Source organism: Schistocerca americana, chromosome 9 (genome assembly GCF_021461395.2).
Source record: "Schistocerca americana isolate TAMUIC-IGC-003095 chromosome 9, iqSchAmer2.1, whole genome shotgun sequence".
In the NCBI taxonomy this organism is placed as follows: Eukaryota; Metazoa; Arthropoda; class Insecta; order Orthoptera; family Acrididae; genus Schistocerca; species Schistocerca americana.
This window is the reverse complement of record NC_060127.1, coordinates 208,840,548-208,867,305: the sequence shown is the minus strand read 5'-3', so window position 1 is coordinate 208,867,305 and position 26,758 is coordinate 208,840,548. Positions and strand designations below refer to the sequence as shown.

The 26,758-nt window shown below is 44.5% G+C and overlaps 1 protein-coding gene across 4 annotated transcripts in view; it reads right to left on the bottom strand.

The window, feature by feature from the left end:
* Positions 1 to 26,758, bottom strand: part of LOC124551053 (mannose-binding protein C-like) — a 110,187-nt gene that overhangs the window by 32,814 nt on the left and 50,615 nt on the right. For all 4 annotated transcript variants that reach the window (XM_047125926.1, XM_047125925.1, XM_047125928.1 and 1 more), the window contains exons 3-4: positions 19,976 to 20,006; positions 9,318 to 9,569 (exon numbers count right to left, since the gene is read on the bottom strand). In XM_047125926.1, the coding sequence (XP_046981882.1) occupies positions 9,318 to 9,569; positions 19,976 to 20,006 (283 nt within the window). The remainder of the gene's footprint in view (positions 1 to 9,317; positions 9,570 to 19,975; positions 20,007 to 26,758) is intronic.

Here is a 26,758-nt window from a genome sequence, read left to right as displayed (position 1 = left end):
AAACCTAGAAATACGGAATCAACTTGAGATCCGCTGTCGATAGCGGCCATTACTTCGTGCGAATAAAGAGCTAGCTGTGTTGCACAAGAACTATGTTTTCTGAAACCATGCTGATTACATATCAATAGATCGTTCCCTTCGAGGTGATTCATAATGTTTGAACACAGTATATGCTCCAAAACCCTACTACAAACCGACGTTAATGATATAGATCCGTAGTTCGATGGATTACTCCTACTACCCTTCTTAAACACTGGTGCGACCTGCGCAATTTTCCAATCTGTAGGTAGAGATCTATCGTTGAGCGAGCGGTTGTATATCATTGCTAAGTAGGGAGCTATTGTATCAGCGTAATCTGAAAGGAACCTAATCGGTATACAATCTGGACCTGAAGACTTGCCCGTATCAAGAGATATGAGTTGCTTTGCAACCCCTAAGGTATCTACTTCTAAGAAACTCATGCTAGCAGCTGTTCGTGTTTCAAATTCTGGTATATTCCATTCGTCTTCCCTGGTGAAGTTCAGTAAATGTTTTACGTGAGTCTGCTGAGAACCTTTATTGAAGAAATGAAAACGCAGTGACAAGAACACTGAGGTGTTTCTCATCCATCTCCTAGAATTTGAAAAAGCAGTTTTAAAAAATTAGCATAAACCGCATAACGACACATATAAAAAGGGGGAACATTGCGCTGTTATATACATACACTCCTGGAAATTGAAATAAGAACACCGTGAATTCATTGTCCCAGGAAGGGGAAACTTTATTGACACATTCCTGGGGTCAGATACATCACATGATCACACTGACAGAACCACAGGCACATAGACACAGGCAACAGAGCATGCACAATGTCGGCACTAGTACAGTGTATATCCACCTTTCGCAGCAATGCAGGCTGCTATTCTCCCATGGAGACGATCGTAGAGATGCTGGATGTAGTCCTGTGGAACGGCTTGCCATGCCATTTCCACCTGGCGCCTCAGTTGGACCAGCGTTCGTGCTGGACGTGCAGACCACGTGAGACGACGCTTCATCCAGTCCCAAACATGCTCAATGGGGGACAGATCCGGAGATCTTGCTGGCCAGGGTAGTTGACTTACACCTTCTAGAGCACGTTGGGTGGCACGGGATACATGCGGACGTGCATTGTCCTGTTGGAACAGCAAGTTCCCTTGCCGGTCTAGGAATGGTAGAACGATGGGTTCGATGACGGTTTGGATGTACCGTGCACTATTCAGTGTCCCCTCGACGATCACCAGTGGTGTACGGCCAGTGTAGGAGATCGCTCCCCACACCATGATGCCGGGTGTTGGCCCTGTGTGCCTCGGTCGTATGCAGTCCTGATTGTGGCGCTCACCTGCACGGCGCCAAACACGCATACGACCATCATTGGCACCAAGGCAGAAGCGACTCTCATCGCTGAAGACGACACGTCTCCATTCGTCCCTCCATTCACGCCTGTCGCGACACCACTGGAGGCGGGCTGCACGATGTTGGGGCGTGAGCGGAAGACTGCCTAACGGTGTGCGGGGCCGTAGCCCAGCTTCATGGAGGCGGTTGCGAATGGTCCTCGCCGATACCCCAGGAGCAACAGTGTCCCTAATTTGTTGGGAAGTGGCGGTGCGGTCCCCTACGGCACTGCGTAGGATCCGACGGTCTTGGCGTGCATCCGTGCGTCGCTGCGGTCCGGTCCCAGGTCGACGGGCACGTGCACCTTCCGCCGACCACTGGCGACAACATCGATGTACTGTGGAGACCTCACGCCCCACGTGTTGAGCAATTCGGCGGTACGTCCACCCGGCCTCCCGCATGCCCACTATACGCCCTCGCTCAAAGGCCGTCAACTGCACATACGGTTCACGTCCACGCTATCGCGGCATGCTACCAGTGTTAAAGACTGCGATGGAGCTCCGTATGCCACGGTAAACTGGCTGACACTGACGGCGGCGGTGCACAAATGCTGCGCAGCTAGCGCCATTCGACGGCCAACACCGCGGTTCCTGGTGTGTCCGCTGTGCCGTGCGTGTGATCATTGCTTGTACAGCCCTCTCGCAGTGTCCGGAGCAAGTATGGTGGGTCTGACACACCGGTGTCAATGTGTTCTTTTTTCCATTTCCAGGAGTGTATATATCTGCTCAATTATGGAGTTCTATGGTTCAAATGGCTCTGAGCACTATGGGACGCAACTGCTGAGGTCATTAGTCCCTAGAACTTAGAACGAGTTAAACCTAACTAACCTAAGGACATCACAAACATCCATGCCCGAGGCAGGATTCAAACCTGCGACCGTAGCGGTCTTGCGGTTCCAGACTGCAGCGCCTTTAACCGCCACTTCGGCCGGCTGTGGAGTTCTATTTTACTTATTTCGCTGGTGTGCTTGGTTTCTTCTATACCCAAAATCTCTTCATTTTCTCATTGTGGTTTCTCCTACATTCTTCTGTCCATGTTCTCTTAGATGTAACACTTCGTTTATCTTTAAACAGATGCTTCTGAGTTGGAGTTCCGAAAGCAGCTCTTTTTCCTGTAGGATTTTTTCTGTAATGCCTGTTTCCTGAAAATCTTTTTTCAATTTCAGATATCCAAATGTTTTCAACTTTCACTGAAAGGACAAGACAGCACAAAATTCCATACAAACACAGACTCACACTTATAATCGCCAACATTTTGAAAAGTTAGGGAATAAACATAGAATACACAACAGACAACTCTATCCACAAATACACCACAAAACTGACAAAAAACGGAGATATATACCAGAAAGCAGGTGTAAGTAGATTAGAGTGAATAACACTTGTAATGGCAGATACATAGGACAAACGGGCAGAACATTGGATGTCAGATACAAAGAACATATGAGCGCCTGGAAGTATGGGACAAACCACACGACATTTGCCTAACACCTAAGAGAACACAATCACAAACCAACCACTGCAGAAGAAGACATGAAAATAATTAGAATCAGCAATAAAAAACACCTAACACTGCAAGAAAATTACCACATACAGAAAACCAAATAAAAAAGAAAACACCGTTGAATGATCAAGTACATATGCCAAACAACTCATTGTTAACGCTAACAGATAAAATAACAGAGTAACATTAAATAGTGGACTATAATAATAATAATAAATAATAATAATAATAATAGCACCACACAAGTTCCTTTCACTCACTCTCCCATGAATCTCTCCACGAAACATTTAAACCAAAACTGAAAAAAGAAAAAAGTGCATGCATGTATTTTCTCTCTCTCTCTCTCTCTCTCTCTCTCTCTCTCACTCACACACACACACACACACACACACACACACACACACAAAATACAAACATAACAGAAGTTAGTTTTCAGCATATACTTCTTAAGATTAGCAACATGTATGTGCAGGTACGCAAACCAAACAGGATGAGATACACAGTGAAGTCAAAGTAGTTACGGCTATATTAATGTCATGTCTATACTAGTGACACAAGACTGATACTGCATCACAACAACAACAGCAACCAAAATCATAAGTGGGAAGAAAAATGTTTAAAACACAGGAACACGCCTATGTTTCGTAAACAGAGCGGTAGTGACCAGGTGGGAGGAAACGCCGATGCCAAATAAAAACGCGAAGAACTATAAATAATCACTTATTTACGTAAAAAGAAGTGAGCAGTTTCATAATCTAAGAATAACACATAGCAAATCAAAAGTATATCATAACTGTATCACTAGAGATCCGACTGATGATGCCTTAAAGCGAAAAAAGGCGATACGCATCTGGGAGAATTAAATACAGTGCAGCAAGAGAAGGCGTTTTTTATTTACAAAACAAATATTTACCATATTTTTCACATGTTTGCGCACATATTCCATCTGTATCTATAGCGAATTTCTCTGTGTAGTTTCATATTCACGGATCTCAATGTTTATGGTATGACATCACTTGAACTATGTGTTGTACAACTATATACACTATGTGATCAAAAGTATCCGGACACCTGGCTGAAAATGACTTACAAGATCGTGGCGCCCACCATCGGTAATGCTGGAATTCAGTATGGTATTGGCCCACCCTTAGTCTTGATGACAGCTTCCACTCTACCAGGAGTAGGTTCAATCAGGTGCTGGAAGGTTTCTTGGGGAATGGCAGCCCATTCTTCACGGAGTGCTGCACTGAGGACAGGTATCGATGTCGGTCGGTGAGGCCTGGCACGAAGTTCATGTTCCAAAACATCCCAAAGGTGGTCTGTAAGAATCAGGTCAGAACTTTGTGTAGGCCAGTCTATTACAGGGATATTATTCTCTTCTAACCACTCCGCTACAGGCCGTGCATTATTAACAGGTGCTCGATCGTGTTGAAAGATGCAATCGCCATCCCCGAACTGCACTTCATACAGTGGGAAGCGAGAAGGTGCTTAAAACATCAGTGTAGGCCTGTGCTATAACAGTGCCACGCAAAACAACAGGGGGTGCAAGCCCCCTCTATGAAAAACACGACCACACCGTGACATCACCGCCTCCGAATTTTACTGTTGGCACTACACAGGCTGGCAGATGACGTTCACCGGGCATTCGCCATACCCACACCCTGCCATCAGATCACCACATTGTGTACCGTGGTTCGCCACTCCACACAACGTTTTTCCACTGTTCAATCGTCCAATGTTTACGCTCCTTACACCAAGAGAGGCGTCGTTTCGCATTTACCGGCGTGATGTGTAGCTTATGAGCAGCTGCTCGACCATGAAATCCCAAGTTTTCTCACCTCCCGCCTAACTGTCATAGTATTTGCAGTGGATCCTGATGCAGTTTGAAATTCCTGTGTGATGGTCTGCATAGATGTCTGCTTGTTACACGTTGTTACGCATTAAGACCCTCTTCAACTGTCGGCGGTCTCTGTCAGTCAACAGACTAGGTCGGCCTGTACGCTTTTGTGCTCTACGTGTCCCTTTACGTTTCCACTTCACTACCACATCGGAAACAATGGACCTGGGAACGTTTAGGAGTGTAGAAATCGCGCGTACAGACGTATGACACAAGTGATACCCAATCACCTGACCACGTTCGAAGTCTGTGAGTTTCGCAGGCGCCTCATTCTGCTCTCTCACGACGTCTAATGACTACTGAGGTAGTTGATATGGAGTACCTGGCAGCAAAATGGAGCTAATATGAAAACATAAGTTTTTGAGGGTGTCCGGATACTTTTGATCACACAATGTATTCTTGTAGATCATTGAGAGGCATCTGTGAATACTCTCTGTGAAATGTGTTTTAATAGAGTTAGTAGCATAGAAATAATACACTACTGGCCATTAAAATTGCTACACCGCGAAGATGACGCGAAATTTAACCGACAGGTAGAAGATGCTGTGATACGCAAATGATTAGCTTTTCAGAGTATTCACAGAAGGTTGGCGCCGGTGGCGACACCTACAACGTGCTGACATGAGGACAGTTTCCAACCGATTTCTCATACACAAAAGGCAGTTGACCAGCATTGCCTGGTGAAACGTTGTTGTGATGCCTCGTGTAAGGAGGAAAAACGCGTACCATCATGTTCCGACTTTGATAAAGGTCGGTTTGTAGCCTTTCGCGATTGCGGTTTATCGTATCGCGACGTTACTGCTCGCGTTGGTCGAGATACAATGAATTTTAGCAGAATATGGAATTGGTGGGTTCAGGAGGGTAATACGGAACGCCGTGCTGGATCCCAACAGCCTCGTAACACTAGCAGTCGAGATGACAGGCATCTTATCCGCACGGCTGTAATGGATCGTGCAGCCACGTCTCGATCCCTGAGTCAACAGATGGGGACGTTTCAAGACAACAACCATCTGCACGAACAGTTCGACGACGTTTGCAGCAGCATTGACTATCAGCTCGGAGACCATGGCTGCGGTTACCCTTGACGCTGCATCACAGACAGGAGCACCTGCGATGGTGTACTCAACGACGAACCTGGGTGCACGAATGGCAAAACGTCATTTTTTCGGCTGAATCCAGGTTCTGTTTTCAGCATCATGATGGTCGCATCCGTGTTTGGAGACACCGCGGTGAACGCACATTGCAAGCGTGTATTTGTCATCGCCATACTGTCGAATCACCCGGCGTGATGGTATGGAGTGCCATTGGTTACACGTCTCGGTCACCTCTTGTTCGCATTGACGGCACTTTGAACAGTGGACGTTACATTTCAGATGTGTTACGACCCGTGGCTCTAACCTTCATTCGATACCTGCGAAACCCTACATTTCAGCAGGATAATGCACGACCAAGTGTTGCAGGTCCTGTACGGGCCTTTCTGGATACAGAAAATGTTCGACAGCTGCCCTGGCCAGCACATTCTCCAGATCTCTCAGCAATTGTAAACCCCTGGTCAATGGTGGCCGAGCAACTGGCTCGTCACAATACGCCAGTCACTACTGTTGATGAACTGTGGTATCGTGTTGAAGCTGCTTGGGCAGCTGTACCTGTACACGCCATCCAAGCTCTGTTTGACTCAATGCCCTGGCATATCAAGGCTGTTATTATGGGCAGAGGTGGTTCTTCTCGGTACTGATATCTCAGGATCTATGCACCCAAACTGCGTGAAAATGTAATCACATGTCAGTTCTAGTATAATATATTTGTCCAATGAACACCCGTTTATCATCTGCATTTCTTCTTGGTGTAGCAATTTTAATGGCCAGTAGTGTAAATTGCAACGTTATCCAAGATGTTACTTACAGGACATCAAGATATGTAACTTAACATAATACCTTATTAGTTTTAATTTTTGTTTTGTTAAGAATAATGTTATGATGCTGCAATTAACGTTACTCACAATACGGTTAGAGAAGCATTCAGCAGTCTGACGTGATCTTTCAACATTGCAGAGACATTTCTGCTCGCATTCCATGGAACATTGTTAAAGTTGGGCTCTACCGGAAATACGGTTCGATAATTTTGGTACAGCATATAAATGTCGTAGTGAATGGTAGGATTACCGATGGCAGTGGTAGCGTTGGTACGGAAGAAACATAAAGATATGAGAGATAGGGAAACTGGGACCCGGCGACTTCTTTCCGTTTTGTTTGTTTGCTTGTTCTGCACATAATTAGAAGTGCGTGTCGTTCAGTGTCAGTCCACTGTGCACGTAATCCCCTCATAAAATATAAATTGCATTTTATAAGTAATAAAAATTAATTGCTCGGATAACTTCTGCCCTTTCTTGTAACCAAAGCAATTACTTTTTATGGATGTACATGCAGCACAAACATAAAAAATCTATATCATTATTGTTGTTAATTTGTTCTCAATAGAATGTTCTTCATCATGATTAAAGGCGAGAGTTTCTTGTTATTATTGATAAGTGCAAAAGTTGTTTATAACTAATATAAACACATTTTATATAAGTTCAACGAACTACTGAAGCGATGTTTCGTATGTTTTTGTTCGAGCGTTTTTTAATTTTATCTATTTTTGAGGAAATATTCTAGATATTTATGATAAATGTGTATAGTTTTTATTAATTCTATTACAACATCCTTCTGTTTCACGTTACAAATCAACAGTTAGCGAATAAAAATTGAATCAAATAGTGACCGTTTCAATTTTGCTATAAACGCCATTTATTTTTAAATAAGACAAGAGGACAAATATGTAAAACAAATATGTTCCATAGATTATGCGGCCGTTCATTTATCCTCACTCTGTTTCTAGACGGTCCACTGCTCCCTGTTTCTAAGAGTCTACTAAGACACTGACTGCATATGCAAACAAACCGACTGAAATGAGATAACGTCTGATAGGTATTCACCACACCTAACATATGGGTAACACTGTTACGATCTTAACTGCCAAGGCTGCTCGAAAAATATCTTAGTCTACATTTATTTATAATAGTCTAGCGCAGCTTTCGGTAGTTTCATGACTCTAAACATGGTTTGCGTGATGTACAATTTTATTTTGACAAAAATTGAGATACTGACATAACAAATGAATGCTGCACTGATTCACAGTGAAAAAACCTAAAATCGCTCAAGGAAAGATAATGTACACCAATAGTGAGTGTGACGCATACGATTTGAAGCTGCATGCCTATTTATTGTTTTTGATCGCTACAAAAGCCGTATACAACTATGAGCCAAATCATTGTGATCACCTGTTTAGTAGCATGTTGTTCCACTTCTCAAATACAGTACAATACGGATTCTACTTGGCACGGAGTCTACAAGCCGGCCAAGACATCAATGTGAGTTCACTATAGTTTCCCTCAAACTACTGCAGCACGATCCTGACCTTGAAACATGAACAGTTATCCTGCTGGAAGATGCCATCGCCGCAGGGCGAGGCCTCAAGCATGAAGTGACGCGGTTGGTCCACAGTATTGTCGCACGTAGTTAACTGCTGTCGTGACGCCTCCCTTCACCACCACAGCTCCCATGAAAGCCCAACGCAGTGTACCCCATAGCATAATTCTGCATCTGTAGTGTGGTGCAAGTTTCAAGCAGCCGTGACGGAGTATAAGGTCCCATCAATCGATCTGGTGTAACAAGAAATGTGATTCATTCGACAGGCAACACGTTTCTATTGTCGACAGTAGAAACTCTGTGACGCTGTGCCCACTACAATCATAACTGAATACGTGGTTTGGTCAACACAGCAACACGTAGGGGTCATGTGATGAGGAGCTTCTGTTCAACAATGGCGTTTGAAACTGCGAAACACTTGTACCTACACAGACAATGCACCCTGTCGTCAGAGCTGCCTATTCTGAATGACGCAGTGGGGGATGCTTCTACCTCTACATTTTGTGATGAGACGTAGTCGTCCAATACCGTACAGCCTACGTGTTACTTCGCCATCCTTCAACCACTTCACCATCCTTCAACCACTTCACCATCCTTCAACCACTTCACCATCCTTCAACCACTTCACCATTCTTCAACCACTTCACCATCCCTCAACCACTTCACCATCCCTCAACCACTTCACCATCCCTCAACCACTTCACTGTCCCTCAACCACTTCACCGTCCCTCAACCACTTCACCGTCCCTTAACCACTTCACCGTCCCTCAACCACTTCACCGTCCCTCAACCACTTCCGACAGGTGCTCACGACAGTAGTACGCCAATGGGCAAGCTGGAACAATGTGCACTTTGTCAGTGGATTTCCTAATTTGTGCCCCGTATGTTCGTTACAGTGACTGCCCAGTCCTCTCTCATCTGCTTACATTCTATCGTTACTGTGTCACGTGCCAGCAACAGCACCTGGAAGCTCGCGCTGGGCAGTGGTCATAATGTTTTGGCTGATTAGTGTGAAATAATTAAATTGCAAAAGAAATTACCATCCATTCCCACGAATACGCCTTCGTCGGACTGGTCGGTGATTCCAAGGTTGCCCCAGTGCACACCCGGCACTTTGACGAACATCTGCTTCAGCCCGTCGAAGGCGAGGCGGTTGGTCGGGGAGGCTAGCTGCGCGCCCTCCTGCTCGCAGGTCTTCTTCGCCGCCGACCACGGCTTCAGCGTGCGGTGCAGCTTGACGAGAGCGTAGCCCCGCAGGTAGTGGTACCCCGGCGGGATCTCCGGCACCTCGGCTGCAACAGCAAACAGCACAGCTCAGCTAAGCGGCGCTGCGTACCACCCTAGTGTAACATAACTCGTACATTTTATTTGCAGCCCTGGATCTACGATATTTCCCAACTGAGACAAAAACTTTATAGTGGTGCACCCCCTCCCTTCCCCCTTGGAGTGTTTGAGATAGCAGGCCAAAAATTAAGAATAAAAGATTTTTCAAAAAAGTTCATTTTGTAGTTCACATCTTTCTGAAGACGTTGATATATAAAACATATATATGTTTGTGAAAATGAAAAACATGTTATTGTTCTTAAGTGTGCCAAAGTGCAGTCCCACTCCTCTTCTTCTAACGCACGTCACTACACTTCGCTCTCTTTCTTACCTTTTATTCCTGTTAGTTGTTTATTTCCATTCTGGTAAAAAATGTAAATGTCGTGTGACTATCAGGGATTTTCTCTGCCTCGTGATGACTGGGTGTTGTGTGATATCCTTAGGTTAGTTAGGTTTAGGTACTTCTAAGTTCTAGGGGACTGATGACCATAGATGTTAAGTCCAATAGTGCTCAGAGCCAATTGAACCATTTTTCGTGTGACTAGGGCCTCCCGTCGGGTAGACCGTTCGCCGGGTTCAAGTCTTTCGATTTGACGCCACTTCGGCGTCTCGCGCGTCGATGGGGATGAAAAATGATGATCATTACTACAACACGACACCCAGTCCCTGAGCGGAGAAAATCTCCGACCCAGCGGGAATCGAACCCGGGCCCTGAGGATTGACATCCCGTCGCGCTGACCACTCAGCTACCTGGAGCTGACTCTACGGATTTCGCTAACAATTACATTGAAGCGCCAAAGAATCTGGTATAGGCATGCGTATTAAAATAGACAGATACGTAAACAGGCAGGATACGGTGATGCAGTCGGCAACGCCTAATGTGAGACAAGTGTCTGGGGCGGTTGTTAGATCGTTTACTGCTGCCACAATGGCAGGATGTCAAGATTTAAGTGAGGTTGAAAGTGATGTTTTGGTCGGCGCACGAGCGATGGAACACAGCACCTCTGAGGTAGCATGAAGTAGGGATTTTGCCGTACGACCATTTCACGAGTGTATCGCGAATATCGGGAGTCGAGAGTAACTCATCAACCCTCCGACATCGCTGCGGCCGGATAAAGATCCTCCAAGAATGGGATCAACAACGACTGAAGAGAATCGTTCAACGTGACAGAAAGGCAACCTTTTCGCAAATTGCTACTGATGTCAATCCTGGGTCATCAAGAAGTGTCAGCGTGCGAACCATTCAACAAAATATCATCGAATGGGCTTTCGGAGCCGAAGGCCCACTCGTGTACCCTTGATGACTGCACGACACAAAGCTTGACGCCTCCCCTGGCCCCAGCAGCTGCGACACTGAACTGTTGACCACTCGAAACGTGTTGCCTGGTCGGACGAGTGCTGTTTCAGACTGTATCGAGCAGACGGACCTGAATAGTCATTTCGTTGCCACTTCCCCCAACCATTTTAGAAATTCTGCTATCTATCCCATCTGCCTTATTTGAACTTAAGTCCTCCAAAGCTCTCTTAAATTCTGATTCGAATACTGTATCACCAATCTCTTCTTCTGCCACACTTGACAAATCTTCTCCCTCATACAGACCTTCAATGTACTTTTTCCACCTATCCCCTCTCTCCTCTGCATTTAACTCTTGACGTTACCGCCGTTGCTTTTAATTTTACCGAAGGTTGCTTTGCCTTTCTAATGTGCAGAGTCAGTCCTTCCGGCAATCCTTTCTTTTTCGATTTCTTCATACTTTTCAGGCATCCAATTCGTCTTAGTTTTCCTGCACTTCCTATTTATTTAATTCCTCAGTGACCTGTATTTCTGCCTTCCTGAATTTCCCTGAACATTTTTGTACTTTCTTCTTTCATCGATTAACTGAAGTGTTTCTTCTATTACCCATGTGTTCTTTGCAGTTACCCTCTTTGAACCTATGTTTTGCTTTCCAACTTCTGTGATGGCCCTTTTTAGAGATGTCCATTGCTATTCATCTGTACTCCTTACTGAGCAATTCCTTATTGCTGTATCTATAGCCCTAGAGAACTTCAAGCGCATCTCGTGATCCCTTAGTACTTCCGTATCGCACTTCTTTGCGTATCGATTCTTCTTGACTAATCTCTTGAACTTCAACTTACTCTTCATCAGTACTATATTGTGATACGAGACTATATCTGCCCCTGGGTACGCCTTACAATCCAGTATCCGATTTCTGAATCTCTGTCTGACCATGATGTAGTCTAACTGAAATCTTCCTGTATCACCCAACCTTTTCCAAGTATGCCTCCTCCTCTTGAAGAGAGTATTTGCTATTACTAGCTGAAATTTACTACAGGAGCTCAGTTAATCTGTCTCGTCTCACATTCCTTGTCCCAAGCCCATGTTCTCCTATAATCTTTTCTTCTAACTCTTCCGCTTTAACTGCATTCCAGTTCCCCATTATTAAATTTTCATCTCCCTTTACATACTGTGTTACCCTTTCAATATCCTCATACACTTTCTCCATCTCTTCATCTTCAGCTTGCGACGTCGGCAGGTATACCTGAACTGTCGAAGGCATTGGTTTTCTGTCGATTCTGATAAGAAGAACCCTGTCACTGAAGTGTTCACAGTAACACTCTCTCCTACCTGCCTATTCATAGCGAATCCTACGCTCGTTATGCCATTTTCTTCTGCTGTTGATATTACCTGACCAGAGATCATTGTCTTCTTTCCATTTCGCTTCACTGATCCTTACTATATCTAGACTGAGCTTTGGCATTTCCCTTTTCAGATTTTCTAGTTTCCCTACCACAACAAGCCTCTGACATTCGATACCCAGACTCGTCGAACATTATCCTTTCGTTGGGTTTTCAATCTTAGTAGCTTAAATACTTGCTGTGTCAATGATACAACAACTGCCGCTGAGTACAAAGCGTCTGAATCGCGTCATATTGACGACCACCAGACAGTGGATCTGCCGGGTGTTCTGTCCACAAACAGTGATCTTTTTTAGGAAAAGCCTGGAATAATTAGGCTAACTGTTATGAGTGCAAACTAGAAATAGTATCTCACAAGCTATTCATTCAGCTGTCATATTCCATTCTGTGGGGAAAAAACGACCTGCCGTCTCAAAGGAAATGAACCAGATGTTGCATTGGAGAATCATCGAACCATCAAGCAGTCCTTATGCAAGTCCACATTTATCAGTAGCTAAGCCTGGTGGTAAAATACGTCTGGCGGTCGATGCTAAAGTTTTGAGTAAAATATTGGTACCAGCCAGGACGAAGCCTAAAAATCGAGGAGAGCTGCTACAAAAATTTCATGGAACAATGTACGTGAGCAGTATTGTTTTAAGTGCCTCTTACGGGTAAGAATATGCAGAAATAAACTGGCTTTGTTTTTGCTGGTAGGAGCTGACAGTTTAAAATCTTGCCGTTTGGTGTCTCTGTTAGCTCTGGTGTACTTGTCATAGTTCTGGAGTTGGTACGTTAACCTGAACTTCTGTATCAAGTTGCACTCTACATGGATGATCTGTTAACTGCCACTGCTGCCTAAACAGAGTATCTTACTCTCATTAAAAAACTATTACAAGCCTTTAGGGAAACAGGTGTTACTAGAAGTTTTCAGAAATCTGAGACTGGGCAGACTGAACTAAACTTTTTGCCCATTTTGCTTGATAGAAAATAAAAGCAATCATCAATTTGACACGTCCTCAAACAAAGACAGTACTCAAGTCATCTCTAAGAGATTGTTCTTTTTGTGGAAGTTTTGTCGACCTGGCTCTCAACAGGATTGCAGTGAAAACTCTATTGAAGTACAAGGCACAATGACATTGGTCACCTTAATGCCAGGTGCCTTTTAACAAGATCAAGGCCAGCTGGTCTGAAGGACGGGTGTTGTTTCATCCTGTCATGAGTCTTAGACCTTTGCATAGACTTGATGCTTCAAAAGTAGGGGTAGAATGCTGGCTATTCCATTCTAATGAAGAGGATAGTAAAACTATGGTATGGACAATCAGCTTTGTGAACTGCGTCTTAAATAATTGTAAGTAGGCTTATTCTACAATCAAACTAGAAGCATTTGCGATGGTGGGAGCATTCCAGTGGTGCCACTATTATTTAGTGCGACACTACGTCAAACTTTACAGTAACCGCATATCCTTAAACTTTCCGCTTGGTGTGTTGCTCACTGTCACAACAAGTGAGATAGTGTGTGTAAAAGGAACAGACAATGTGGTCACTGATGCATTTCCGAGGCTCCCACAAGGATTACAAGACATCACCCACAATACATACAATGAAAGCGGTGTACAGTTGTTGGTCATGAAAGATAAAACACATCAGCTACATTTTCTTGATCCGTGCACGAATGCGTCGCATCTGCAAGTCAATGATCCTTCATGGATCAATGTAAAGGAAAACTGTTAGTAGAGAATCATGCACAACTGACATCCCACTATTTGATAGAAGATATTGTACTATCAGAGAAATCCATATACTGAGCAACGGCCATAAAAAATCTGATTTGGCACACACGCATAGCAAAGGGTCACTTTGGCGTAAAGTTTACAGACAGACTCAGTGAGTACTGCTACTTTCCCAACATGTCATACTGAATTCAACACATGATCAAGACCTGCTTGATTCGTGATAAAACAGAAATTACAAGCTTCTGATGCAGGGCAAAATTGCACTCTATCATTCCACACAAATAAAAATAGTGCTTTGCCATAGATTTGTGTAGACCTCTTCCACAATCTAAGGCTAGAATTCGCTATGCGGTAGCATTTTACGCTGTGCTTAACAAGTATTTACGACTGTATGCGATCAGGAATGTGACGAGTGTGTCGTTAGATTCATATGAGCTGACCATTTGGCAAGCCTAAGGAGCTGCTCTCAGACAATGGTACACAATTTACAAGTGACGAGGGGACATATTTTCTCTGGAACAAAGGGATAAGAAAAATTTTAATTTCAAAGTAGTATCCAGAAGGTAATACATCGAAGCAATGCTTTTGCGAACTGCCTCAGTTTATGCTTGCATATGTAGTATGAGACCACATGCCAGAGTATTTGGAACCCTTTGAAAGAACAATAACAACTGGTTACACTTCGCATGAGTGGTTGGTTGACAACCCAGAAGATAATGAATGGCGTAAACCTGTTTCGGAACAAGTTTGAGATAGAAAATCTTCACACATAAAGCAAGACATGCATTAATAATCTTACACATAAGAGTGAACTAAAGGAAATACTGTTTTGAAAGTCACTCCAGTCTTGACTATAAATTTGGTGTCTTAATCCTGACTCACAATCATCCAGAACCTTCTCTAATATCTAAGGAATGAAGACGTAGGAATTACTATGGACTGGATAATTTAAAACTATTCATATTTAATATCCAGTGTTATATTTACTTAACTTAAGAGTTCAGAAGTTGACAAGTCTACACAACACAAATGGTGTGAGCTATTTGTTTTCCATTAATGGGTCACTGTAAGAGGAGTTGCAGAATATATTTGTCAGTTTGAAAAAGGTACGATATAGCTTTCTTTAACGAGGTACGGATTCATCATTGTGGATACTGCTCGGATCGATGATTACTGGGCCCGTAGTATGGTCGACGCTATACACATGGTCATTAGTTCTTTGGGAAACATTAACACTACACGTTTCTGATATTGAAATGATATGCCTGCTGGAAGATACCATTCAAATCTGTGTTTTCGGCTGCCCCATAAGAAGAAATCCGTGTTAGACTTGTGTTAATATTTTCATTTCCATCATTTTTGGCATCCTGTGTGAGACCAATCCAGTTCCTTTTTTCCACTACTGAATTTATTGTTTTGGGGACCAGGGTTGGGCAACTCCGCTCCATTTCCATATCTCCTATTTCCTACAGCATTGATTTCTATAGGACAAACCAACAGTGAATAAATGAAGTCTAAAACCCTAAACCTTTTTCACAGCTGTCGGCAACATCCACGATTCAAAGCCTGTTGTCTCTAGCCAGCTCGATTGCCAAGCGGATTATGGACATTTGGAGAACCCAGAAGAGCGCGTTGGTATGTTTCCATAACGAACACGCTGAAAATTCGTACACTGCTCTAAAGAAAAAAGAAGCGTATGCACGACTACAGCCGACCCGCAGGACACGGCGCATCGGCGAACCAGTTGGGGGTTGGGTTGTGGGTAGCTTTGTTGGGGGAAGGAGACAAACAGCGAGGTCATCGGTCTCATAGGAGTAGGAAAGGGCAGGGAAGGGTGTCGGCAGTGCCATTTCAAAAGGAGCCATCCCAGCATTTGCCTGGAGCGATTTAGGGAAATCACGGAAAACCTACATTACTGGCCATTAAAATTGCTACATCACGAACATGACGTGGTACAGACGCGAAATTTAAGCGACAGGAAGAAAATGCTATGATATGCAAATGATTGGCTTTTCAGAGCATTCACACAAGGTTGGCGCCGATGGCGACACCTACAACGTGCTGACATCACGAAAGTTTCCAACCGATTTCTCGTACACATACAGCAGCTGACTGGCGTTGCCTGGTGAAACGTTGTTGTGATGCCTCGTGTAAGGAGGAGAAATGCATACCATCACGTTTCCGACTTTGATAAAGGTCGGATTGTAGCCTATCACGATTGCGGCTTACCGTATCGCGACATCGTTGCTCGCGTTGATCGAGATCCAATGAATTTTAGCAGAATATGGAACCGGTGGGTTCAGGAGGGTGATACGGAAAGCCGTGCTAGATCCCAACGGCCTAGTATCAGTAGCAGTCGAGATGACAGCATCTTATCCGCATGGCTGTAACGGATCGTGCAGGCACGTGTCGATCCCTGAGTCAACAGATGGGGACGTTTGCAAGATAACAACCATCTACACGAACAGTTCGACGACGTTTGCACCAGCATGGACTATCAGCTCGGAGGCCATGACTGCGGTTACCCTTGACGCTGCATCACAGACAGGAGTGCCTGCGATGGTGTACTCAACGACGAACCTGGGTGCACGAATGGCAAAACGTCATTTTTTCGGATGAATCCAGGTTCTGTTTACAGCATCATGATGGTCGCATCCGTGTTTGGCGACATCGCGGTGAACGCACATTGGAAGCGTGTATTCGTCATCGCCATACTGGCGTATCACCCGGCGTGATGGTATGTGGTGCCATTGGTTACACGTCCCGGTCACCTCTTGTTCGCATTGACGGCACTTTGAACAATGGACGTTACATTTCAGATGTGTTACGACCCGTGGCTCTACCCTTCATTTGATCCCTGCGAAGCCCTACATTTCAGCAGGATATTGCACGACCGCATGTTGCAGGTCCTGTGCGGGCCTTTCTGGATACAGAAAATGTCCGACTGCTCCCCTGGCCAGCACATTCTCCAGATCTCTCACCAATTGAAAACGTCTGGTCAATGGTGGCCGAGCAACTGGCTCGTCACAATACGCCAGTCACCACTCTTGATGAACTGTGGTATGGTGTTGAAGCTGCATGGGTAGCTGTACCTGTACACGTACTGTGTACTGATCTCTCAGGATCTATGCACCCAAACTGCGTGAAAATGTAATCACATGTAAGTTCTAGTATAATATATTTGTCCAATGAATACCCGTTCACCATCTGCATTTGTTCTTGGTGTAGCAATTTTAATGGCCAGTAGTGTAAATCAGGATGGCCGGACGCGGGTTTGAACCGTCGTCCTCCCGAATGTGAGTCCAGTATGCTAACCACTGCGCCAGCCCGTTTGGTCCTTCGAACCAGTTGTCAAGGTCCCTGTCCAGTACACTGTAGTTACCCCCTCAATACATTGCCACTGTGCTGTAGTATCTCCGGCTCGGGGCGGGTTGTGGGCTCGTGGAATCATCACATTTGTTGTCACGTGCACGTTTGTTGACTGTTTTAGGAGTTCCATGCAGCACCCTGTAGTCGCCGTGTTCACGGTGAGGCAGCCGGCCGCTGCCAGCATAGCGTCGGGCCTGCAGGAGTATTGTGCCCGTCTGTGACAGCCTTTGTAGAAACCGTTTTCCGGTCACAGCTGTTTATTTGGCGTAAAACACTCTAATAAAGTATTGCGAATTTAAAATTGTACCCTCTCGGTTACGTTCCTGTACACTCCCGAATGTTAACGTAATTTTTCCTTTCTCTTGTGTTCATGATTGTTCTTGGGCTGTGTATGATTTGTTTAAAGTTTAGTCTCAGAGAAGTTTCAGATTTTCACGTTCTATTTTGTTGATGAAGTTGACTGCGACTAGCCTGTGAGAGCAGCAGTCAGTAGTCAGTTCTGGGCGTTAGTTTCTGGGCCGCCTAATGCTTATCTCCTCTAGCTGAAGAACATCATGTTCCGGAGCTATTGTGCTAAAGGTTTCAAATGGACAACACCTCTTGTCCACAGCAACCTACGAGGGTAATCCCAAAAGTAAGGTCTCCTATTTCTTTATAAGTACATACACCTGTTTATTTCTACAATGGTTTACATCAGTATTCAGCTTGAACATTTAGCTATTTTTCGACATAATCACCATTTCTGTCGATGCATTTTTGTAGACGCTGTGGCAGTTTTTGTATGCCCGTGTCGTACCAGCTCGCCGCCATGCTGTTCAGAAAGTTATTAACCTCTTCTTTCGCCTCGTCGTCGGAGCTGAATCGCTGGGACTACAATTAACGCTGACAGGTACTGTGAGACTCTGAAAAAACTCAAACGGGCAATTCAGAACCGGAGAAATGTTGAGCAAGGGCGTACACATTCTCCATGACAACGCTCGCCCACACATCGCTCGGCAAACCGTTGCTCTCGTGCAGCTGTTTCAGTGGAATATAATCACCCACCCACCCTATAGTCTTGACTTGGCGCCCAGTGACTATCACCTGTTCGCTAAGTTAAAAAAAAAAAAAACATTTGACCGGAAAGTGATTCAACTCTGACGACGAAGTGAAAGAAGAGGCTCAGAACTTTCTGAATAGCATGGCGGCGAGCTGGTATGAAATGGGCGTACAAAAACTACCTCAGCGTCTACAGAAATGCGTCGACAGAAATGGTGATTATGTCGAAAAATAGCTAAATCTTCAATCTGTAAAGTGATGTAAACTATTTTAGAAATAAACAGTTCTACGTACTTAAAAAAAATAGGAGACCTTACTTTTGCGATTGCCCTCGTATATTGCCAGCGTAACTACCGATCACAGACTTTCGAATTTGCCTTTGTAACAGAATGTAGCCATAATGTTTTCCTTGCCTTCTCCACCACACTTAACAACAGGCATAGTGTGGAAGACTGGAGCTCCAGACTGAGAAGCTATTCGAAAGAACTTCAATCAACGACGATTGCTATGACTGTTTGTCACTGAAGGCACACTCATCTGATAATCATGACAGAGACGAGCTATAGTGAACTACACATTTTAGCACACAGGCTTGATCGTTTGCCCTCTGCAATAAATTCAAGGTCTGAGAGTTTCTTCGTATCTTCTTTTCTCCTTAGAGACTAAGAGAAGCGTTTAATACGGGAGACGCGGGCAGTAGGCACCTGCAGATTTCAGCCCACGTGCGTAGAACTCTGCGCGCAGACGCTTCACGTTTATCACATTATACGCAGATTTGGGGACTTATTGCTGTCCCGTTTACCCGTCGGTGGTGGTAGACACATCTCACTCTTTGAATGAATGGGAATTTCCGTATGCAGTGCAGTGTTTTATGCTGTCACCGCCAGCAACACTGGTATCTGTTCGCAACAGTGCTAGTAACAGAGTTTCATTTATCATTGTATTAAGCTGACTGATGTTACAATACTAGCGCAGGCTTTAAAAGTGGGGAAATTTAGAACTATGGAATCACATTCTGTAAGTACGTAAGAGTTACACACTGGAAAATGAAGTAATTAGATCGTCACAGCCGGCCGTTGTGGCCGTGCTGTTCTAGGCGCTTCAGTCTGGAACCGTGTGACCGCTACGGTCGCAGGTTCGAATCCTGTCTCGGGCATGGATGTGTGTGATGTCCTTAGGTTTGTTAGGTTTAAGTAGTTCTAAACTCTAGGGGACTGATGACCACAGATGTTAAGTCCAATAGTGCTCAGAGCCATTTGAACCATTTTGCAGATCGTCACAAAGATTTACATATATACAAAAAGTACGAGTAACCTTCCGTTGGCGCATAAGTAATTCTAATTCTCATCACGTCTTTCCTATTAGCGAAGTTTGTTTACTTGATATTTAATGACAAAATATTTTTGCTGAGACTCTGTTGAGAAATGATTTGAATGACATTGAAAGTGGTTTCTTACAAATATTTCAAGGTCCCGAAAACATCGAAATGCCTCTGGTTTATTACGGCCTTACTCGTGTACCTGTATTAAATATAATTATTGAACTCAAAATTTACTCACCTTTGTGGCAATAAACCTTAGGGGCTCCAGTCTGAAAAATTACAAAAGGAATATGATTTGTAACGTATTTCCTTATACTGAAGATTTGATTACATAGCTAAGATTAGTAATTACAATGCGCCTGTATGTTTGAATCACATACTTAAAGCCAAAACAGTTATAATTCTGTGCAGAAAACAATGTCGGAATCCCCGCCACTATTGTGCTGCTGGAAAAACATTTAAGACTGAATACCATGCGTTAATGTCTGGTATTTGAAACACGTACACTGATCAGCCAAAGCATTACGACCGCTGCACCACGACGCTGGGTGCTGCCGGTACGTGACGCAGTAACAAGAGTGCGTGAGCGGGGCACGCGCGCACGGGGGACCACCCTCGAGAAGGTACTGGCTGCAAATGCGGGAACCCGATTAGGTAACGGTGTTACAAAAAGGTACGGCCAAACTTTCAGGAAACGTTCCTCACACACAAAGAAAGAAAATATGTTGTGTGGACATGTGTCCGGAAACGCTTACTTTCCATGTTAGAGCTCACTTTATTACTTCTCTTCAAATCACATTAATCACGGAGTGGAAACACACAGCAACAGAACGTACCAGCGTGACTTCAAACACTTTGTTACAGGAAACGTTCAAAATGTCCTCCGTTAGCGAGGATACATGCGTCCACCCTCCATTGCATGGAATCCCTGATGCGCTGATGCAGCCCTGGAGAATGGCGTATTCTATCACAGCCGTCCACAATACGAGCACGAAGAGCCTCTACATTTGGTACCGGGGTTGCGTAGACAAGAGCTTTCAAATATCCCCATAAACGGAAGTCAAGAGGGTTGAGATCAGGAGAGCGTGGAGGTCATGGAATTGGTCCGCCTCTACCAATCCATCGGTCACCGAATCTGTTGTTGAGAAGCGTACGAACACTTCGACTGAAATGTGCAGGAGCTCCATCGTGCGTGAACCACATGTTGTGTCGTACTTGTAAAGGCACATGTTCTAGCAGGACAGGTAGAGTATCCCGTATGAAATCATGATAACGTGCTCCATTGAGCGTAGGTGGAAGAACAAACTAAAATGAGCTCTAACATGGAAATTAAGCGTTTCCGGACACATGTCCACATAATATCTTTTCTTTATTTGTGTGTGAGGAATGTTTCCTGAAAGTTTGGCCGTACGTTTTTGTAACACCCTGTATATATATAAGGATAGTATTTGTTCTTTCGGACATGTCCCAACTGTTAGGGAATCGGCAGCAAGCCGCGAGTAATGAGTATAATGGGCAGGGGTCACTATAAATATAGTGCGGGACAATAAGTTGGGAATGTGGGTCTCACGGGAGGCGTACCAGAGGTAAGTGCCTGCAGTCGCACTGTCGTCTGTGTCCTCGGTAGCTCAGATGGTTAGACCGTCTGCCAGGTTCGAGTCCCTGTCGGGGCACACATTTTCAGCTGTCCCCGTTGACTTATATCAACGCCTATATGCATTTAGGGGTATTCATTTCATTGTAATAAGCGACTTTAACAAAGGGCAGCTCATTGTTAAGCAGAGTCTATGCACGAGTATCCCAAAAACAGCGAAGCTGCTCAATGTTCACGTGCTACTGTCGCGAGCGTCTTCGGAAAGAGGCAGGACAGTGAAACTACCACCTGGAGCTAAATGGTTGGACGTCCACGACTCTTCACAGAACGGGCAGTCCTATGGCTTGTCTACTCTGTAAAGAACAAATAGGTTAGATGGTGGTCTGTGGCATCTGTGAACGAGCACAATTCCAGCGCGCGCACAAGTGTTTCGGAGCACACCGTTCTTTGTCCATTGTTGGACACGGAGTTCTGCAGCAGATAACGCCTACAAGTTCAGATGTTGACCCATCGACATCGGTTTGGGAAACAGTGTAGTGAACTCACGTTAATTTCTCGGCGACCAAATTCGCCTGATGTAAATCCCGTGGAACCTATCTCACGCGCCATCAGCGCGTACGCGGATCAGCGACCCGTTATTTACGCGAATTACATGACCTGTGCGTAGACACCTAATACGAGATACTTCCACAAAGGTACCAACAAACTGTCGGATACCTGATCCCCAGAATCAGTAATGTATTTCGTTCCAAAGACGGACCAACAAGCTATTAAGCAGATGGTCATAATGTTTTGGCTCACCAGTGTACGGCAGTTCACCGATTCCTGTATTATAAGGGATCTTAAAAATAATACGGTATGGTAAATGCTGATCTAGTAGTGGAACATAACGCGAAATGTCTCTGGAATAAAAGACAGCATGTTTACTGTGTGATATGCGGTCCTGGCCATTAGAATAGTAAAACCATGAAGATCGCGGGAACAAACGTTAAACTGGCATGTTTGTCTATGCAAATGGTTAGTGGTTCAGAGCAGATGCGCAGTGTAGATGAGAGGAACGCTATCGAAATCTCTGTCTATATCAATACATATTATACAAGTGTATGTGCAGCGGATAGGCAAAATAATGTGTACAGTGGTGGTAATGGGATGGTTGTGTTTGACGGTCAACAACGCAGGTAAGGCACGTGTTGCACTGGCCTGTGCGTGTTCAGTAGGGAGTAGACATCAGTGCAGGTTGTTTACAACTAGTGCACACTGCGCATTTGCAATTCAAAGGCCGAGGTCGACGTGCAATGAAAGACCTAACAGAGTTCCAAAGAGGGCAGATTGTGGCGGCCCCATTATCTGGAGCATCAGCAACCAAGACAGCCAACTTGATAAATGTTTCGAGAGCAACTGTTTCAATAGTCATGACAGCCTACACAAAAAATCGAAACACATCATCGTGTAAATATAACAGTGGGCGCAAATCACAACTAAATGGCAGAGATCGTCGTACGCTAACACGAATTGTGTCAGAACGACACAAAATTACGGCGGCTAAAGTGACTGCAGAGCTCAGTAGCCATCTTCGAGACTCCGTATCTATCGACACTGTCCGCCGAGAACTCCATAAAGCGAATATTCATGGACGAGGTGCTACACCTAAACCATTAGGGACGGCAACCAACGCAAGAACTTGCTGTCAGGAGCATAAATCCTGGACGGCTGATCAGTGCAAACACTCCATACGGTCCGACGAGTCAACGTTTTCGTTATTTCCAACATCGGGCCGGGCTTACGTCTGGAGTACGCCACAAGAAACCTACAGTCCCGACTACTTGATTCCAAAGGTTAGGCATGAAGGTGGAAGTGTGATGGTGCGGGCAGCCATGTCACGGTATTCTGCTGGTCCCCTCCTTACCCTCAAAGGCCGTGTTACAGCCAACGATTACGTGAACATTTTAGGTGATCAGGTGCACTTCATGATTCAAATGTTGTCTCCCAGCAATGATGTCATATTTGAGGACGACAGTGCACTCATTCACACAATCAGGACAGTACAGTCGTGGTATGAGAAGCATGCAACTGAACTGCAGCGTCTTCCCTGGCCAGCACAGTCTCCGGACTTGAACATTATCGAACCCTTGTGGGCGGTATTGGATCGCAGACTCCGGAGCAGATTCCCGCTTCCCTCGTCACTACAGGAGTTAGAAGAGGTTCTGATGGAAGAGTGTCAAACATTCCACTGGAGACTCTACAATCATTATATGCAAATATTCCATGAAGAATCGCAGCCGTATTACAGGAAAATGGTGCTCTGGCCCCTTATTAGTAAACCGTTCCCAAGTAATTACATGTGTTGACATCATTTTTCCTATCCCCTAGTATGTGTGTGCGTATGTATGTATGTTTGTATGTATGACATCTTATCCTATGCCAACAGATCAATTTCAAACAAACTTGGTACACGTATTGCTTACTGTCTGAAAAGAATCGCTGTGGGAATAAGAACCACCTACCTCTGGATGGTGAGGCAGTAGCGGTCAAGAGAAAGCAGCGTTGTTCACGACTCCCAAATAGCAAGACTATCACCCAGTATTTGAAAATGACAGTACTTACTGACTTGCAAGAAATATATTTAAACCTCCCCCTAGAAAAATTTCTGAATTACTGTGCTGGTAAACCCCTTACGTCATTTGATTTTCAAACAGCTGAGCAAAACTGAACGTACTCAGACATTTCTCTCTTTATTTATTCTCTTCATCACTAAACTGATAACAATATTTTTAGCGCAACGCAATCTGACTTTCAATAATCCATACAAAAGAAAGGCCGTGACTAACAAAAAACTATACCTTTCATGAATCACTTACCTCACAACAATCTTCGATACTCGAACTACTGCAATACAGCGAGCGCCACTACTGCCAGCTAAATAAAAGATTCTAACTACTGAAGGCACTAACTACTGATAGGCATAGTTAGCAAACGAAACATTTTGATAGAGAACAAACAATATATTTACCTTAATAGTGTTCAAAACTTGTAAAATATATATATATATATATATATATATATATATATATATATATATATATATATATACAGGGTGTTTCAAATAGATAGAAATACACTGTTTGTTGCAATATGCTTGGGACAACAGTATATTTTCAGGCGGACAAACTTTCGAAATTACAGTAGTTACAATTTTCAACAAGAGATGGCGCTGCAAGTGATGTGAAAGATATAGAAGACAACGCAGTCTGTGGGTGCGCCATTCTGTACGTCGTCTTTCTGCTGTAAGCGTGTGCTGTTCACAACGTGCAAGTGTGCTGTAGACAACATGGTTTATTCCTTAGAACAGAGGATTTTTCTGGTGTTGGAATTCCACCGCCTAGAACACAGTTTAGTTGCGACAAGACGAAGTTTTCAACGGAGGTTTAATGTAACCAAAGGACCGAAAAGCGATACAATAAAGGATCTGTTTGAAAAATTTCAACGGACTGGGAACGTGACGGATGAACGTGCTGGAAAGGTAGGGCGACCGCGTACGGCAACCACAGAGGGCAACGCGCAGCTAGTGCAGCAGGTGATCCGACAGCGGCCTCAGGTTTCCGTTCGCCGTGTTGCAACTGTGGTCCAAATGACACCAACGTCCACGTATCGTCTCATGCGCCAGAGTTTACACCTCTATCCATACAAAATTCAAACGCGGCAACCCCTCAGCGCCGCTACCATTGCTGCACGAGAGACATTCGCTAACGATATAGCGCACAGGATTGATGACGGCGATATGCATGTGGGCAGCATTTGGTTTACTGACGAAGCTTATTTTTACCTGGACGGCTTCGTCAATAAACAGAACTGGCGCATATGGGGAACCGAAAAGCCCCATGTTGCAGTCCCATCGTCCCTGCATCCTCAAAAAGTACTGGTCTGAGCCGCCATTTCTTCCAAAGGAATCATTGGCCCATTTTTCAGATCCGAAACGATTACTGCATCACGCTATCTGGACATTCTTCGTGAATTTGTGGCGGTACAAACTACCTTAGACGACACTGCGAACACCTCGTGGTTTATGCAAGATGGTGCCCGGCCACATCGCACGGCCGACGTTTTTAATTTCCTGAATGAATATTTCGATGATCGTGTGATTGCTTTGGGCTATCCGAAACATACAGGAGGCGGCGTGGATTGGCCTCCCTATTCGCCAGACATGAACCCCTGTGACTTCTTTCTGTGGGGACACTTGAAAGACCAGGTGTACCGCCAGAATCCAGAAACAATTGAACAGCTGAAGCAGTACATCTCATCTGCATGTGAAGCCATTCCGCCAGACACTTTGTCAAAGGTTTCGGGTAATTTCATTCAGAGACTACGCCATATTATTGCTACGCATGGTGGATATGTGGAAAATATCGTACTATAGAGTTTCCCAGACCGCAGCGCCATCTGTTGTTGAAAATTGTAACTACTGTAATTTCGAAAGTTTGTCTGCCTGAAAATTTACTGTTGTCCCAAGCATATTGCAACAAACGGTGTATTTCTATCGCTGCTCGTTTAGTTTTTATTGCCGTTTCAAATATACCGGTCATTTTTGAAACACCCTGTATATATATATATATATCAGTTCATGACATCCAGTCACTAATTTCGTTTTTCTGACGGACACACGTCCAGATCGTCCGTCCGCTCTCAAAACTCTGCCATCTCTCTCCCCACATCCACCACTACTGGTGGCTCACCTCCAACTGCGTAACGCTACGCGCTGTTCACATCCAACTGCCCAACACTACAATAGCGAATATTCCAACAATGCCAACCAACCACAGACTGTACACAGCACAGACAGTGATTTTCATACAGAGCGCTACGTGGCGTTACCAAGATAAAATCCTAAACAGCCTACTTACATAGCCGCCATGCTCCCCACAAAAAAATTTACAAATTATTTTGGGCATTGGCCAACACATAGTTGTCAAAATTTTTTATATTAACGCTAACAAACATATAAAATTCACACACTTATCGATACAATGCTAGTCAAAAGCAAAAATTTTCTCACAGTCCATATTCGATACCGTGGTGTTGGGCAGTTGGCCGGCCGGAGTGGCCGAGCGGTTAAAGGCGCTACAGTCTGGAACCGCACGACCGCTACGGTCGCAGGTTCGAATCCTGCCTCGGGCATGGATGTGTGTGATGTCCTTAGGTTAGTTAGGTATAAGTAGTTCTAAGTTCTAGGGGACTGATGACCACAGCAGTTGAGTCCCATAGTGCTCAAAGCCATTTGAACCATTTGTTGGGCATTTGGATGCGAACAGCACGTGTGAATAATGTTTCGGTGGAGTGGGGAACGGGTTGTGACAGAGTCTGCCTATGTGCCTCGCAATCCAATTACTCTGAGTGGAGTGTGGCGCTTTATAGCAACAGCTGTGAACATGA